Raw genomic sequence first — 12,113 nt, 5'->3', positions numbered from 1 at the left:
GGGGAGGATCCCAACTTGTGATATAATTCATGGGAAAGGTCCTTACTTATGATAACAAGAAAATGTTATGATTCGTATGTATTCTCTGGGGAAAATTCCCAACGTGTGATAACATGAAGATGTTATAGACCTTATGTATTCTCTGGGGGCAAGATCCCAATTTTGGATAACATGAGAATGTTATAAGCCTTAATTATCTTAACTTATGTTCAAGGATAAGAGGGTTTCCAAGCCACTGAATCGTAAAATGATCCCCTTATCTGTATCCCATAGTTAGATACCGTGCGTTCAAGCGAGGTGTATAAACCTTAGTTCGTGTGAAAGAGGTAACTAGCTCTTTAAACCTTACAGGGGATTAAGTACCATTAAGCGTAGGAGAGATTATCACTCTCTAGCTTATATATGTGATAGTTTAAAGATTACATTATTGATATAATGGAGTTTCTGAGATCTTTGTGTGTCAAGATCCTTATGTTTCAGGATCTTCAACCTCGAGGATCCCTATATTTTAGGATCCGGGGGATCCTTATATTTCAGGATCCTTAACCCCAAGGATCCTTTTGTTTTAGGATCATTACTTATGGAGATCCTTAGATATACGTTGTTTTGCATAGAAAACGTTAGGTAGGGGTGGGTGTTAGTCTAGCAAACACCCCTCCGATGCTTAAGTTAGTAATGTAATCGAGGAGAAAGTAAGTAATGATGAAAAGTTCAAGGTAAGGAACATGTGTACCTTGGCTTTGTTGTGGATTAATCGACCCTGCTTACATGTAGTATGCTTTGAGGTGTATAGCAGTCCAGGATATTGGAAGAACGGCTCCTTCGAATATTGCTAGCCAATATGCTCCTTTTCCTGCTTCAGCATCTATGAGATATGGTTCTTCCCATTTAGGAGCTAATTTTCCTACACTGGGATCCTTGGTGTTTTGGAATGTTTTCCTTAATACCAAGTCTCCTAGTTGAAACCTTCTGACTTTTATGTTCTTATTGTAATCCTTGGTGATACTTTGTTGATGAGCAGCAATGCGTATTTTGGCAAGATCTCTGAGTTCGTCAACAGTGTTAAGATCATGTGCTAGGATCCTATCGTTATTCTCTTGATCTTGCAGCAAGTATCTTGCCGTCGGGATCACCACTTCGGTGGGGATCACTGCTTCTGTCCCAAACACCAAAGAACAGGGGGTCTGACCAGTGGCTACTTTGGAAGTAGTCCTATCTGCCCATAAGACGAAAGGAAGCTCTTCTGCCCATCTTCCCTTCTTCTTATCTAATCTTTTATTTAAGTTGTTTATTATGATTTTACTTTTGGATTCTACTTGACCATTAGCTTGGGGATGAACATGAGTGGATGTTATCATTTTGATTCCCCAACTTGTTCAAAAGTCTGTTGTCCTTTTGCTTATGAATTGGGATCCAATGTCGCATATGATTTTAGTCGGGATCTCGAACCTTATCAAGATATTACGTTTAATAAACGAGACAACCTCTTTGTCTCTTACCTGAACGAAAGCTTCAGCTTCCATCCACTTTGAGAAGTAATCAATCATCACTAGCATGAAGACTTTTCCTCCTGGGGCTATCGGTAATTTTCCCACTATATCCATTCCCCATTTCATGAATGGCCATGGAGAGATAATAGGATGTAGCGGTTCTGCCGGTTGATGCAGGATGTTTCTATGTCTTTGGCAAGCATCACACATTTGAGCATGTAGAAAAGAATCTCTCTTCATGGTCGGCCAGCAGTATCCTGTTCTTGGTATCTTGGAACATAGGGATCTTCCCCCAGTGTGATTGCTATAGTCTCCTTCATGTATGTCTTTCAGGACTTCTGCAGCTTTAGGATCTTCCAAGCATCTAAGGTATAGACCTGTCATAGACTTTTTATAGAGTTTACCTTGGATTATCACGAATCTTGAGACTCTTGTTCTGAATTCTCTTTCGCTTTTTTCTTTTGTTGGGATCATGCCATTCCGGGAGATACTCCATAATGGCTTGTGTCCAGGATCATGGACTTCTTTGAGGATCCTGTTCAGCAGGGTCCCTTTGAGGAGGGATCTGAGGGTCAGGATCTTCAATAGCTGCTATGCTTGTTGGTTGTTTGGGATCATCAGATTTGTCGGAGAGCGTTTCTATGGCTAGGGTTATTATATGGGTTATAGGAATCTTCGTTTCTGGCGGGATCCTATCGGAGGATCCTAAGTTGGTTAATGTGTCTGCTTCTATGTTTTCTTCTATGGGAACTTGGGTTAGGCTAAAGTTCTCAAAATTAGAAGCTAATTTTTTGAGGATCTCAAGATATAGTGTTAATCTTTCACCTTTCACTGCATGAGATCCATTGAAGTGATTAGTTAGTAATAAAGAATCAACAAATACCTAAAGATCCCCGATTTGACGATCCTTAGCCAATTGTAGTCCCATGATGAGTGCTTCATCTTCTGCTTCGTTTTTGGTAGTGTTGAATTTGCAACTAACTGCATGTGGTAGGATGTCCCCATATGGCGACTTTATTATGATCCATAGCCCTTTTCCTTTTTGATTTGAAGCTCCATCTATGAATAGTGTCCATTTTCCCAAGTGTTCATCTTCTAGAGTTGCATGGCTTCCATGTCTACTTCGTTTTGTAGATCATGATTAAAGTCAGCCACAAAGTCTGCTAATGCTTGTGACTTTATGGCAGATCTTGGTTCATATCTGATGTCGAACGTGCTTAACTTCATCGACCATTTTGCCATCCTTCCTGACATTTCTGGTTTTCCGATGACATTCTTAATAGGATAATTAGTTTTTACATGTATAGTATGTGTTTTGAAATAATGTCTTAATTTAGTAGAAGTAGTTACTAAGGAAAGAATTAATTTTTCGAGGTGAGAGTACCTGGTTTCAGGATCCAGGAGACTTTTACTTAAATAGTAGATAGGATGTTGGTCTCCGTTAAGATCCTTGGCCAAGACAACACTTACTGCATTTGAGGATACTGAGAGGTAGAGCAAAAGTGGTTTCCCATCTATAGGCTTTACCAGTAATGGCACGGAACTCAAGTACTTTTTGAGTTCCTAAAAAGCTTTTTCGTGATCTTCATTCCATTCGAACCTCTTGTTCTTCTTCAAGATATCGTAGAAGGGTTTACATCTTTCTAAGGATCTTAAAATGAACCTGTTGAGTGTCGCTACCCTTTCGGTTAGCCTTTGGATGTCTTTTGTTGAAGATGGAGATTTCAGCTTGATGATTTCTTTAATCTGCTCCGGGCTTGCTTCTATTCCTCTCTTGGTTACCATATATACAAGGAACTCGCCCGACTTCATCCCAAAGTTGCATTTGAGTGGGTTCAACTTCATATTGTATTTGTCTAGGATGTCAAATGCTTCTTTAAGATCCCTAAGATGATCTTCAGATTTTATTGACTTCACCACCATGTCGTCGCTATAGACTTCCATGGTTTCCCCCAGCTTGTCTTTAAACATCCAATTCACCAATCTTTGATATGTTGCACCTGAATTTTTAAGACCAAAAGGCATTGTAGTGTAACCATATATACATGTTGGTGTTATAAATGTTGTATCTTCTTGATCGGATGGTTCCATATGGATTTGTTGGAATCCTACTGAAGCATCCATGAAGGTTAAGAGTTCGTGGCCAACTGTAGCATCTATCATAGAGTCAATATGTGGTAGAGGGAAAGGATCCTTAGGACAAGCCATGTTAAGCTTCATGTAGTCTACACACACTCGCCATATGCCATTTTTCTTTTGTACGACAACCACGTTAGCTATCCATCTTGGGAACTTCACTTCTTTGATCATTTCTGTCTTAAGGAGCTTCTCTACTTCTTCTTGGATGATCTGGTTCCTTTCAGGTGCAAACTTCCTTCTCTTTTGGTGTATTGGTCTGAAAGAAGGATCAATATTAAGTTTTTGAGTGATAATACTCTTGTCTATACTTGTCATATCTTTGTGTTTCCATGTGAATGTCTTGCTTCTGGTTCATAGGAAGTTTAACAAATCTTGCTCAATTTTCTCAGGCATTGAGGATCCTATGAGGACTTTAGCTTCAGGATCCTCGATGCCCAGGGGCACTTCCTTCACATCTTGCTCCTTCGTTTCTAGAACATGTCATGCCCCCTGCCTTAATTACTACGCTTACTGAGGTTTGGTCGTAGATTTCATAGAGGTTTTATAACATTCTTTCAATTCTTGTTGATCTCTCATGATCTTCACTGCTCCCCATGGAGTAGGCAATTTTACACACTGATGATATGTTGATGGAACCGCTTTCATCTCGTGGATCAACGGTCTACCTAGTATCACATTATAAGAAGATAAGGTGTCAATAACACAGAATTTTTGTCTAGAGTTTACCCCCTCTATGTATATTGGTAGCTTTATCTCCCCAATCGTGTGTTTTGTTTCCCAGCTAAATCCTATGAGGACCGAGGATCTCTTGATTATCCCTAATTCTGGGATGTTCATCCTTTTTAGTGCGTCTAGGAGAATGATATTGACCGAGGATTCTCTGTCAACAAGGATACTTCTGACTAAATGGTTGACCGTGTACAGTGCTATCACGAGTCCGTCATGGTGAGGATCCTAAATCCCTTCCTTGTTCGTCTCGTCAAATGTGATTTCCTTTTCACTGCTAACCATGGTATTCTTCTGTGGTGTGTCTTCCTTTTCTGTTTTAGGGATCTTGGCATGTATTTTAGCCTAAGAATAAGAAGTACCACAGAAGTTAGATCCGCATGAGATGACATTAATTATCTTAGCGTTAGGGGATGGAGATTCTGGTTTCTCCGGGATCTTGTGACCATCCTGGCTGTTCTCCTTGGATTTTTCTCTTTTTCTCTCGAGGATCTCTTTGAGGTGTCCCTTGCTAAAGAGGTAGCTGATTTCTTTTCTTAGGGATATACAATCCTCTATCATGTGACCGAAGTCTTCGTGGTAAGCACACCATTTGGACTTGTCTTTCCAACCGGTGGACTTGATATCCCTCTTTAGCCATCTTTCTTTGTCTCCATGATCCTGCATCGCATGAATTATTACTGGAATATCCACATAAAACAATAGTCAGTGATCTTGGGAAGTTCCTCTTCTTCTCCTTCATCTTCGAGGGCATTTACTCTGTGATGATCCAGTTTAGAATAGGGCTTCAATTTGTAGGATCTTGGGGTCGAGGATTCGGCCTTCCTATTGGGATTCTCATATTGACTTGAAGGGTTGCTTCTCTTTTGGATTTATTTATCCTCTTCAAGCCTTATGAACCTCAATGCTCGACACCTGACTTCGGCCAACCTTTTGCATGGGGTCATCACAAGGTCTTCATAGAAGGGTGAATCCTTCCTTGGTCCATCTTGAAGGCCTTTACAGCAATAGCCATGTCGATGTTGATGATGCGCAGAGCTTCCCTGCCAAAGTCTTCGTGGTAAGCACACCATTTGGACTTGTCTTTCCAACTGGTGGACTTGTTATCCCTCTTTGGCCATCTTGCTTTGTCTCCATGATCCTGCATCACATGAATTATTACTGGAATATCCATATAAAAACAATATTCAGTGATCTTAGGAAGTTCCTCTTCTTCTCCTTCATCTTCGAGGGAATTGACCCTCTGATGATCCGGTTTAGAATAGGGCTTTCTATTTGTAGGATCTTGGGGTCGAGGATTCGGTCTTCCTATTGGCATTCTCATATTGACTTGAAGGGTTGCTTCTCTTTTGGATTTCTTTATCCTCTTCAAGCCTTATGAACCTCGATGCTCGACATCTGACTTCGTCCAATCTTTTGCATGGCGTCATCACAAGGTCTTCATAGAAGGGTGAATCCTTCCTTGTTCCCATCTTGAAGGCGTTTACAACAGTAGCCATGTCGATGTTGGGGATGCTCAGAGCTTCCCTGCCAAACCTGTTAACGAAATCCCTAAGTCTTTCCTTAGGATCCTGAACCACTCGATAGAGATCACTAGTGATCTTCTCGAAGGTTCTGCTGCAAGAAAACTGGTTATTGAAAATATTGACTAAGTGTGAAAATGTAGTAATAGAGTATGGGGGAACGTTTAGCAGCCATTTGAGAGCTGATCCTGTAAGGTTAAACCAAAGCCTTTGCATAGGCAAGCTTCCTTCAAGTGCCCAGGGATGGGAATGATCTCCATCCTTTCTCGGTATTGTGATATGTGCTCTTCGGGATCTGTAGTTCCATCATAAAGCTTCATGCTAGGAGTTTGGAAGCGCTTAGGAACTTCGGTATTGGCTATTGCAGGAGCAAATCTCGAGATCCTATGACTTGTTGGAGATGCTTCTGGTATGGTTTGGACCACCCGGGGTACGCTTGAGATCATTTGTCTCAACTGTTGAAGTTCCTTAGCCATGTTTGGATTTATTCATGCATCAACATTAGTATAGTTAGTATTAATAGTATTACTTTTTAAGAAGTTACTGGAATCAAGGTTTCTAGGAGTGTTGAAAGGCTCATTGAGATCATTGATCATAGATGCTCGGTTGTTTATAGTTGTCCCCCAGGGTGACGCCACAGTGGTAGGAAGTGTGTTCTTCTGGTGATTTTCTGAGGATCTGGCATTATCAAAGTGCAGGATACTTGGTTGTACAACTGTGGGTGTTGTTTCCTAGGATTTCTGAAATTCCGCCTTCATCCTCTCCACTTCTTTGAGCAGTGCTCTATTCTCCTCCTGCTGTTGGGTCACCTATTGCATCATTTTTCCTCATCATAGCGAAGAGTTCTGCAGTAGTGACCAAGGCAGTCAGATCCTGGAGTCCTAAAGATCCCAAACTTCCTTGGTGAGTGACCAAAGGGGTGTTTTTCTTGGAAGTGTCAGGCGTTTTCCTCTGAGTAGTTGGGCCACTCGGAGGAGGTGGTAGGTTTTTGGTTGGAATGGAAGGAGCGGAGGATGAAGAAAGGATCGGTTGTGTAGACATGATCTTTCGATGATTTTGAACACTAAGGCCCTACGGTGGGCGCGAAATAGTTTTGGTCAAAAATTACACAAGTACTAATCAACAATACTGAATCAGAGGCAGTGATGTTTAAATTGTGCAATAACAAATGATAAAAGAGAGTGACAATGGTTTACAAGGAAAGCCCTTGATCCTTGCTAGGATCTCCAACACAAAACCTTGGGAGGTGACAATGATCACTTGCCTTGATGATTTTATCAATGTAAAATGATGATTACAGAGAATATTTCAGTAAGAACAAATGAATAATTTCGTCGAGTAAGCTTAGAGTAAAAATCAGTGTGTTGTGTGCGAAGTACAAGTGTTAATTTATAGTCTAAGCTAGCTAACAAGATGTCCGATATATCCGGGATCCTTCATGACCAGCTTCATGAACGTTATTTGACTCGGTATTCCGGGTCTTTAGCATAGTTGAGAAGAAACTTCATTGAGAATAAGTCTTCTTTTGACTACTTCTGCACACGTGTTAGTTATGAACAAAATATAACTGTTATAAATGTTAAATAATAATAATAACGGTAATTGTCGGGATCCTGAGATAATTGAGGATCTTGAATATCTGATGAGGGTTGAGGATCCTAAAGGCTTTGAGGATCCTAGCCCTAACAATAACCATCTCAGAAAAGTCATAATATCAAATACAATTCCCACATCAAAATATCATTTTCCCAAAATATCCAATAACAAAATCTCCAAGAGAATGTGTGCAATCAAGTCTTCGCTTTCCGGCTATCCTCAGAAGTACCTGAAACACATTTAATTAAAAAATTTAAGCACAAAGCTTAGTGATTTCCCCAATATATCACATGCAGCATAACACATAAAACAGCTATGGGTTATCAGCAACCCTGGAGACTACCCGAAGTCTCAATAGGTAAACAGCACGCCCCGTAGGTTATCAGCAACCCTGGAGACTACCCGAAGTCTCAACACATATAAACAACACATACACAGTAATAACACTCAGAACCAGCTGGTCATCGCATGTATATATAAATAGCTATTCTACCATAGAGGTAAGAATAATTGAGGAGACTCACCTGGCACTGATGACTGACAGAAATCACACTCGAACTACCGTAACTAGACTCCGCCTAAATAAATACACCAATTAACCTAATTAATAATTAAGGTATATTCACACTCACACACAACTAAGCTAAATTCAAGTCTAGTCTACACAGTTAGAGTAAAAGACCATTTTACCCCTCACAAACACCTCACCATCCACTTAATACACAAAATGGGCAAACTCCACAAAAAGTCAACTTGGTCAATACGCTCGGTGTACCTGACCCTACGTTAGGCATAGAGTGCAACACTAGGAGACGGGCTCGTATAAGGCTACGCAAGGCATAGCCAAGTACGTGTACGCACGCTGTTCCCACTATCTTCATGAAAAATGTCTTAATCCTTAAGACATTCATTCTAAACATAGATCTTGCCCCTAATTAACGCCTTAATCCATAAAGTATCTGACTTTAAGCCTTTGCATGGCTGAATAAGCTTAATCCACACAACTCTAACTTAAACCATACTCAAAACCACCAAACTCTTGCATGGACAGAAAAGGGACAATCAAGCAAGCATTTTTATGACTCTAGATGTCCTAAAACACATGAAAGGATAACTAATATGCTCTGGAGTACACCATACTCACAAAGATCCAATCTTGGGACAAAAAGCTTAAAAATACCCTCATTAAGAGATCTGGAAAGAAAACCACCAAGGTATAAACTTTATATCTTTAGAAGATGCACAAGGTGAAGTAGAAGTTGGATCCAAAGACTAGAATTCACCACCTTCTTCTCCAAGAACTTCCTTCTCTACTAAGAATGCTCAAGAATCACAAATAAGCTCCAAAATCTCACTCACAAAGCTAGGGTTCGATATATAGGGTTTAGAGAGAATGGAGTTTGGCTAATGAATGTCCAAGGGTGGTATAATGTGTTTAAATAGGGGTCACAACTAAAAAATTAGGGTTTAGGAACACCACCGAGTACGCCCGGCGTACTCACATGTACGCCCAGCATACTCCCTCCGCCGCGTTGACCTACTCGCTGACTTACTCCCAGCGTACTTGGCTCGTATGCCCAGCATAAGTGACCATAATGCAAAAAATTGTGCAGCCAGGGGCTAAATTGGAAATACCTGATAACGGATGTTACAATTAGGATATGAACCTATCATTGATTGAATGTTATTCAATTGTTGAGTACTAACCATTCCTGACAAACATGTGAATACACATCAAAAAATTTAATCAACATATATTGTTAATTCATAATAATATCGATTTATCACATGCTAATTATTACATGGTACATTCATACATCCATGTAATTGTTGGATTAGTGTCTAAGTCCATAACTATTTTGGTATGTACTTGACCCGATTATGAGCATGGTCCTTTTGGGTTGCCTTCACCATAGCAATATGTAGGATGAATTAAGGAGAGAAAGGTTTAATTATGATTTATTAATATATTATAAGAATAATATATTAAAGGAGAAATCATATTGGTTAATTAATATTAGTCAAGAATTAATAAAGAATTAATTATGTGGCTAAAAGAGATTAATTAAACTTGGGGGACTGGAATTGTAATTATAGGATAATTGCAATTGGGCTATGGATCACCTTGGAATAATAGGTTGGACGAATTTTATGGGAAGCCCATTAGAAATCGTCCAAGGCATGTTCCAGAAGGGGTCCATGGGCTGCTTAGGGCTTAAGCAGTCAAATTAGGGTTACCTTGTTAGATAACCCTAATTGCCTACCTATTTAAAGAACCCTTGAGTCCCAAAAACATGGCTAACACTTGGATTAGGGTTTCCAGCCGTTTTTGGTGTCTACTCTCTCCTCCTTCTTCATCCAAGTTGCTTAGTGGTGTTTGTGACTCCATTAGAGATGCAACACTTGAGGCACTAAGCTTTCTGAAGCCAAGGAATTGATTGTTATTGCTACATAACAATCAAGGTAAGATCTGAACCCTAGTTTATATGCTAATTTGATTAATTGTGTGCTAGATCTAGGGTTTATAAGTCTTGGAAGTATATTGCATGTTCAAAGTAGAAAAACTAGATCCAAGCAATTAGGGTTGCATGAACACCATAGGATTGATGTTATGCTCAAAACCCATCAGTGGTATCAGAGCCAGGTCGTTTTTCTATTGAATAGAAGCATAATTGAACTGCCAAAAATCAAAAATTCGAAAGTTTTTGCTGTCTGGAGCAGGAACTCGACGAGTTCTATATGAACTCGACGAGTTGGTAATGAACTCGACGAGTTCTATACTCAACTTGATGAGTTTTCGAGTCTGTTGCCGGATTTTTCGAATTTTTGAGCAGATTTTGCTAAGGATAATTGCCATAACTCGTTTTTATTGCCTAAAATCGATTTTTCATGTTTGGAATGTTTATCCTTGTCAAAATTAATGGATTTGGTTAAATATGGATAATATAGGATTACTATTAGATATATATTTGACCTAGTAAGTTTGAAAAGTTTCAATTTACACCCTTTAGGTTTAATAGTTTAAATTTGAACTTAAAAGTTTCTGTTTTTGAAATTTAAATAGTTAAACCTTAATGTTTTGAAAGGTTTCAAAACTTGTCCTCGAGTTTTGGAATTTAAATTTTGATTAAAAGTTTAATTTTGAAATATTTAAATTCTAAACCCTAAGTTTGAAAAAGTTTCAAAACTTGCCCTCAAGTTTTGGATTTTAAAATTTAATTAAAAGTTTTAATTTGAAGTTTTTAAAATCTAAAACTCAAGTACTTTGAAAAGTTTAAATTACAACCTTATGGTTTTATTAATTAATTAAAGTGTATAGTTAAAAGAGATTTAATAAATCCATAAAGTTTTGGTTTACATTTAATTAAATTAAAAGTATAATTTATTGGATTAAACCACCTGGTATTTTAAAAGTGTAAAATACACCCTATACTATATATAACATTAAAAGTCTAATATTATATATATGTATGAGTAAATAGTCAGTCTTACCGTTAGTAGGCCTCATTCACGAAGCTGGTCTATAAGGGGTGTTTAAGGAAATTTCCTGTAAAATGGCGATTCAATGGGTATCCACTCTTACCCACCGCACTCTTGACTAGTGGAGGGTCGTTAGCCGAACGGGTAGGATAGGACGAAACCATCCATTATAAGTATAATGAAGTACAAAGTAACTAAATATTTTACAAATTCCCAAATCATAGTTACTTTAGGAAAAATGTGAAATTGTATGCTAATCCATGGAATTACACTTCGTACCCTTGTCGAAATGTTAGTGGAGCGTGTGTGGTTAACCGGCACACTAATTTGGGTTTGGCATTGGTGGCGAAGGGTGGCTCGATGTTTATCATAGATCAATGGAGCGTGTGCGGCTAACCGGCACATTGATTAGGTGATAGTAGCAATTGGGTGCACCACGTGATTCGTATGGTTATTCACACCTTGTTTGTGATCCTCGGCATCCCAGTCGCAAACTTGAAGGGCATAATCGAGATTAAACATGCCATTGAAAAGTTCAATGAATCTCAAAAGATCTAGGAGTTTCAATTCATTTAAAACTTAAACGTCTTTTTCGTTTTTTCATGGTGGAAATTGGTAAATCGTCATTTACCTACCTTCAAATATTCTGCAACTAGATTACGGCATCCCTCTTCTAGGTTGTAGAATATTATGTTGGATCCTAGCCTTGATGTTCCATTTGGGTGTTACATCAAGGATTCTTATCAACTAACTTGAATTTTTCTCCCATTTTGTAGATGTCTGAATCTAACAATGGTCTTTCCAAATCCATTGGAACAAGCTTTCCAAATGAAGATGGCGTTCCAAGATACGATCAAGGAAATGAGAGTCATGCTTCACTTCCTCCACCTCCAACAATTGTTCTCCCTGACCCACAAGTTCAATGGCTTGAAAAGTTCATGATCACTCAATCCCTATTGGCAAGTAAGCACGAAGATGGGAAACCTATGTGTGCACACGTCTTAGAGATGAAGTCACGCATTGATAGGTTAAGGATGTTGGGTGTCGATATCTCATAAATGTTGGCTGTTGACTAGGTTCTTCAGTCACTTACTGAATCATATAGTGAGTTCGTTAGAGAGTACTATATGATGGACCATGACGTGGCCCTCATTGATTT

At 39.0% G+C, this 12,113-nt stretch overlaps 1 protein-coding gene across 1 annotated transcript; it reads right to left on the bottom strand.

Annotated features, from left to right (window-relative positions):
• Positions 1 to 764: 764 nt before the first annotated feature.
• Positions 765 to 1,358, bottom strand: LOC145112803 (uncharacterized). Its single transcript, XM_079048921.1, has one exon. The coding sequence runs from the start codon at positions 1,356 to 1,358 to the stop codon at positions 765 to 767; it is 594 nt and encodes a 197-aa protein (XP_078905047.1).
• Between the last annotated feature and the right edge of the window lie 10,755 nt (positions 1,359 to 12,113).

This window comes from Lactuca virosa, chromosome 5, assembly GCF_052849685.1.
Source record: "Lactuca virosa cultivar CGN04683 chromosome 5, Lactuca_virosa_CGN04683_v6, whole genome shotgun sequence".
In the NCBI taxonomy this organism is placed as follows: Eukaryota; Viridiplantae; Streptophyta; class Magnoliopsida; order Asterales; family Asteraceae; genus Lactuca; species Lactuca virosa.
The sequence above is the reverse complement of the archived record's forward strand: the minus strand, read 5'-3'. Positions and strand labels throughout refer to the sequence as shown.

Bases quoted from the DNA above. Each gene is read 5' to 3' on its own strand.
- LOC145112803 (XM_079048921.1), bottom strand. From the start codon at position 1,358: ATGATAACATCCACTCATGTTCATCCCCAAGCTAATGGTCAAGTAGAA.